This window comes from Ornithorhynchus anatinus, chromosome 20 (assembly GCF_004115215.2).
Source record: "Ornithorhynchus anatinus isolate Pmale09 chromosome 20, mOrnAna1.pri.v4, whole genome shotgun sequence".
In the NCBI taxonomy this organism is placed as follows: Eukaryota; Metazoa; Chordata; class Mammalia; order Monotremata; family Ornithorhynchidae; genus Ornithorhynchus; species Ornithorhynchus anatinus.
The window spans coordinates 21,299,241-21,305,240 of NC_041747.1; the positions used below are offsets into that span (position 1 = coordinate 21,299,241).

The following is a 6,000-nucleotide window of genomic DNA, read 5'->3' on the forward strand; positions in this document are numbered from 1 at the left end:
ATCAGGTTAAATACAGGCCCTATCCCACATGAGAACCATAGTTTAACGTGGGGGAGAGCGGGTATTGAATTCCCATTTTACAGGTGAGGACAGTGAGGCACTGAGACATGAATGACTTGCCCAGGGTCACAGAGCGAGTGAGTGGTGGAGTCTAGACTGTAAGGCTCATTGTGGGCAGGGATTGTCACTCTTTATTCCTGTGTTGTACTTTCCCAAGCGCTTAGTATAGTGGTCTGCATACAGTAAGTGCTCATAATACGACTGAATGAATAAATGAGTTGGTATTAGAATCCAGGTTTTTCCAGTCCCAAGCTCCTGCTCTATGCACTAGGGCCACACTCCTATCAAACATAAGGATGGGTCTTAGAATTATTGGAGATTTGTTGTCCTTGGGGTGTTTTGTGATCATCTGAAGTAAAATTTAGTAAAAGTCATGGCAAGAAGAGTGGGCTTGGGTTTGGGCTTTTTTTACCACCTTTGTAAATATCTAGGCATTTTAAGTTGGAGTCAATGACAGTACTATACTCGTAATAGAATTCATGATTCCCAAACTTCACCAAGAAAGAAAACTTTTGAAAAGTAATTCAGAATGAGGAATTAGAAGCGGGGCTTCGGATTGCATCCAGGTTTTCAGTTTGAACGCTGTTCAGAAAGCATGTCTCTTACTGTAAACCTGTAAGAAGAACTACACTAAAGTAGTCTCAAAATCATGAATATATTGGGTATAAAATCCAAGTCCCCGATTGCTCCAGGCAGCCCTACTTCCTGATTGTTCCCTCCGCGCCCGTCCCCCTCCCCGAAACTAATTGACAGTTCGTCAGCTAACAGCTGGATTTGCTATTTCAGACTTCTTGTCCGGGTTCAAGGGCAGATATTTAGGGGAGCTTATGCGCACTAGTATTTTTGCTGTGAGATTGTTTCGCATTGACAAGCCACTGGATAAACTTGTTTGGCAGGTCCTGGTGGTTCTGTGTTCTTGGCTTCACCCTGGCAAACTGCCCTGCTGACATCCAAGATGGCAGCAGCGTGAAGGGTTAGTGGAAAAAACAGTCAGGTGGTTGTGCTAATGCCAGAACCTGTGGACTCAGAAGTACCTGAAACCGTTGTGAGTTTTTTTGTTGTTGACTTCATGACACAAAGACTGCCCAGTGTTCAGTTGGTGCTTAAGAGGTTTGCCCTCTGTGGATTTAGAATCCAGTTTTTTTTGCTACTGAAAAATTATCTCTGTGCCCTGGTCAGGTGCATATAAAGTATCTAACTATCTAGTTCCTGAACAGGTCTACCAAGTCCTATTATATTATACTCTCCGAAGTGCTTAGCACAGTGTTCTGCACATGGTAAGTGCTCCCCCTAAATGATTGATTGTAGGATATCCAAGGCCCTGACCTTTGCTCTGTCTTCTTTTGTAGAAGAAATGTCAAGACCTCATCCTGGTTCCGAAAGGGTCTAGAGGAACAAAACGTTTGGGGATAGGAGGGTGTTGGGGCAGTGGAAAAGGTCAGGAGAGAACTAGGTAGCCACAGAGCTAGAAAGAAGTGGATTAATCAGTTGATTAATCAGTCGATCATTGGTATTTATTGTGTTTGCAGGGCACCATAGTAAGCAGTTGGGAAAGCACAACAGACTTGGTATACGCGTTCCCTGACCACAACGAGCTTACAGTTTAGAGGGGAGGCAGGCATTAACATAAAAACAAAAAAACGGCTGTGGACATAAGTTGTTGTGGGGCTGAGGGAAAAAAAAACAACTGCTTGCCCGGTTGTTGTTCTTCTAGCCAGTCACTGTGCGGCCTCCCTAAGGAAATCCCTTAGTTAATCTTGGTTTATGTCTTTTTCTTACAGTGGCAACAAATATTGATGACAGATTAAGCAGAGGATCCAAATTCGATATTGGAAGTTTTATGGGTGGCATCGTATTAACCCTTGGACTCTTATCTGTTCTGTACATTGGATGTAAAACCTACCATTCCAGAAGAGGAATTCGCTACAGAACTATGTAAGTTTGGGGGGGCAGGGGTACTTTTGTTCCTGTTATAGTATCAACCGATCAGTATCAACTGTGTGCAGAGCACTACGCCAAGGGCTTGGGAGAGTTCCGACATAACAGAGTTGGTAGAAACATTCCCTGCCCGCAACGAGCTCAGCCTCTAGACTGTAAGCTCATGGCGGTCAGATAACGTGTCTACCAACTCTGTTATATCGGGACTCTCCCAACCGCCTGGTATATAGTGCTCTGGGCGTGGCAAGGGCTCAGATACCATCGATGACTATCAAACCCTGAAGCCATCCCCGTGATCATCTAGGCTTACGTTCTCAACCTGAAAGGGACTATTTGTCCCAATAAACTGGGCAGTAAACTTCTCTAGTTTTAGGATGTTGATTTAAAATAGCCCAGAAACCTAACATTCCAGATGTTAACAAGGATTTCCTTCACAATTTCAGTTATTGGGAACTTGGGGCAGAGAAATGAAAGTTAGGGTTTTTTGGGTTGTTTTTTTAATGGTATTTGTCAAGTGCTTCTTACGTGGCAGGCCCTGTACTAAGCACTGAGATAAATAGAACCTAAACGGGTTGGATACGGTCCTATGTGGGACTCAGTCCTAATTCCCATGTAACTGGACTACAGAGAAGTGAAGTGACTTGCCCAGGGTCACCCAGCAGACAAGTGGCAGAGCAACAATTAGAACCCCAGTCCTCTGACTCCCAGGCCCTGCTCCTTCCACTAGCCCACACCGCTTCTTAGTTGTTGCAGATGTTACTGCAGAAAACCTTCCTAAAGAAAACTTGCAGAGCATGCTTCTCTCTTTGACCCCAGCGTACTAGAAAGCCTAAAATGAATCTCTTGTGTCTTTCAGCGATGAACACGATGCCATCATTTAAAGAACATTCTTCCAGGGGATGGCAGAAGGAAAGCAGCACGTGCCACCCCTCCTTGCTTTGTGCTATTCTCTCTTTTGAAAACTGCTTCCTTCCTGAAAGCAATATAAATGGACAGAACTTGCAAAGTACAGCATATTCTCTCTACAAGTGATGGGTAAAAATTATTTCTTCATTTACAGATAAAGTTTTTTTTTGTTGTTTTTGTTTTTTTAAAAAAAGGCACTTCAGAATAGGGAGGTCACAGATGTATTTTTTTCAAGCATACCCACTTAAAGTCAAATTTGTCTTGACTAGGGATAAAGGAGCTGTTTGGCCAGTTAGGGCATCCTTGGTCCAGGCAGTATCCAAGAACGGGGCCAAGGGAAAGGGGTTGAACTATTGAGAGGTAGCCCATCGTAGCTCTTTCCCTCCCCCGTTCCCAGCCTCGGGGTGACTATGGGCCGGGAGGTCACCACAGCCCCCAGGCATCGGAATGGAACGGGGCAGGGGCCGCCGTGGGTGCCACAAGGCTTCATTTTGTCTATCACCGGTTCGGAGACAGTGATGGACATTCGGCATAGGCCAGTCAGAAGCAATAATGGGCAGCCCTCAGGCCCCCCTGCCCTCACAGCTGTCCAAAAGCCAAGCCCACAGCTGTTCTCCCACCGACCTCACAGTCCAGCCGCTCCACTCCGGAAGCGGCGCCTTCCCGCTTCAGCCGGCCGGCCCCTCAGCCTCTAGCTACTTAAGAGACATTCTAGGCATCAGCTCCTTGCGTCTCATGGAAACTGGGCTGCGAGTGCTGTTCTCAGACTGTAACCACCTTCCCTCCTGTCTTTAAAACGAACATCTAGCGTCCTGACCGCCTCTTTGGGAAGCTAGGTAGCAGCTGGTTTAAACCCATTTTCAACCCTCTCTTTGTACTAAGCCAGAGACTAAAATGACGTTCTCCACACAGAGAAGTGCATCTGAGTGGACTCTTAGAGGTTTTGATTCAAGCCTTTAATGGTAGGAAAAATGCAGTTTCTTTTTTTTTTTTTTCCTTTAGCTTGGCTTCATTCAACCCAATAAGCAATATTACAGTTGGAGGGAACTGTAGCTGGTCAGTAAGTCGGACTAGTTGAAGGGCAGAGAGATTATGGAGTGGTGAATAGTCTACCGCCAAGAAAATTCACATGGTCCCTGCCACTGCTAGAAGTTCAGATTTAAACTTTGATTTTAGCCTATGGATATAGGCCCGGATGAGATAGGTTAGCCAAAGAATAACCAAAAGATCCACATGTTCCAGGGGGATGGAAAAAGGACACTTTACATCCTCCCTCTGAATAACTTCATTAACTGCAGCTCTGATCGAGGCCCCTGTGACTTTCCAGAGACAAGTTCTATGTTTTGGGTAAAGAACGGCAAGCTCCTCGGCGGGGAGACTAGTCATGGATCCCAGGAGAGACATCTCAGGGATTGATCCCTGCGCTGACTGAAAATATCAGGGCCCCCAGCCACGTGCCGGCAGAGTGGGAGATGGTAAGGAACGATGGTGCCGCCTTGGCTTGGGGTGGAGCTGGCACAGTGCATCCGTGGGCTTCCAGGGCTGGAATCCCCAGTGGGCACTGGACCAGAGCCCTGAGAAGCCTGAAAGCAGGGAGAAAGCAGCTGGTAGGGTAGAGAGGGCATGGGTTACCATTCCAAGAGGAGATTGAGATTTCATCTCCATCCCCTTCTGCTTCAGCAGGAAAAACTCCAGAAAAATCCAATCAATCTCAACAGTCTTGCCGAAACTGAATCTGAGTCTCGGTGGCTCTCAAACCAGCAGAAAATGAAAACACATCTCAGGCTGAATCCAAGCACACAAACACACTGTCCAGCTAATTCAGGCCCCCAAACAACATTTGGACCTCAAATATTTTGATGATCAACGAGGAAGGTGGGATTTTGATGGGCGGGCATCTACAGTAAGCCTCGATAGGACTAGCAAAAGAATATTTGTTTCTGTTCAGTCTTGGGGGAGAGGGTCTATCAAGCCAAACATCGTAATCATCTGGTTTGCAGAACAGAGAGTTCAAGCGGACAGTTAATCACAATGCCTTGCAATTCTAGAGAACAGCCACCCCCTAGCAATGCTGAAGCAATCCTCTTTGTGGTGCCACAGAAGTACAGGTTTGAAGGTTACTAGAAGCTGAAGCGCAGGGTAAATTTTCTACTGGCTTCTTTTATGGCTTTGAGCAAAGCATTCAGCCATGGTTTTGGTGTGTTCCTGTTGAAAATGAGGTGGCTCATATCTTCTTCACGGGTATTTTATAGGATTAATTAAGGCTCCCTGCCCCTCTGCAGCTAATATTTCTAGTCAAAGAACTTTTGAATAATGGAGCCAACCAGGATTCCTTTGTTTAATATTTGTATAGCACTTTGAAGATGAAAAGCTCTGGGTTCAGTAGTCAGCACCACTATTCGCTTTGAAATGTGTAACTTTGTTTTGATAGAATATGGGCCTTTTCCTCCTCTTTTATACGAAATACTTTGTAAAAATAGAATTCAAGCATATATAGTCTATACACAATTTAATTTTGCTTTTTCAGCAACACTTTCAAAGCAAAAACCTATTTTATTATCTAAGCATTGATTTTGGTATTTTCTTGTACTGTGCAACTGAGATACACTGACCTATTTTCAGATAATAAAATAAAAATTTGCACTCAGCGACCAGAAAAACAGTTTCAACGCGTTCTTCTTTACTTGATTAAACACTAGGGCAGTCAACCAAAACCACCCCCACCTCTTCCTCAAAAACAAACCTCAAGTCATTAAGGTGCCAGCCGACAAAGGGGTGTACTTTATCCAGAATTTCTCCTTTTTCCTAGTGCGGAGATTGGGAGAATGATCTCACTGCCACCTGGCCTTTTCAGAACACTTCCAAACTAAGCCTAAATAGCCCAAGTAAAATGAAGTATTGACCGACCATTCAGGCCAAAAAAGTCAACTGAGGGCTGGAATCGTCCCTGTGGATTGTCAACAATTTCTATCAACCTGATAACTTCCCAATCCTCCATTTCAATAGACTCTGCAGATATGGTCAATGAGTTAGTCTTCTAGTGTATAACTTTAATATTTTCCTGGTAAAGAGAGATTTGAGCACTGTTTTTCACCA

At 44.8% G+C, this 6,000-nt stretch overlaps 1 protein-coding gene across 1 annotated transcript in view; it reads left to right on the forward strand.

The window, feature by feature from the left end:
• The window catches only part of TMEM123 (transmembrane protein 123), a 36,114-nt gene extending 30,550 nt beyond the window's left edge, over positions 1–5,564 (forward strand). Inside the window, exons 3-4 of the mRNA XM_029048033.2 lie at positions 1,842–1,995; positions 2,855–5,564. Of these exons, the coding sequence (XP_028903866.1) occupies positions 1,842–1,995; positions 2,855–2,879 (179 nt within the window). The 3' untranslated portion in view covers positions 2,880–5,564. The remainder of the gene's footprint in view (positions 1–1,841; positions 1,996–2,854) is intronic.
• The last annotated feature ends 436 nt before the right edge of the window (positions 5,565–6,000 follow it).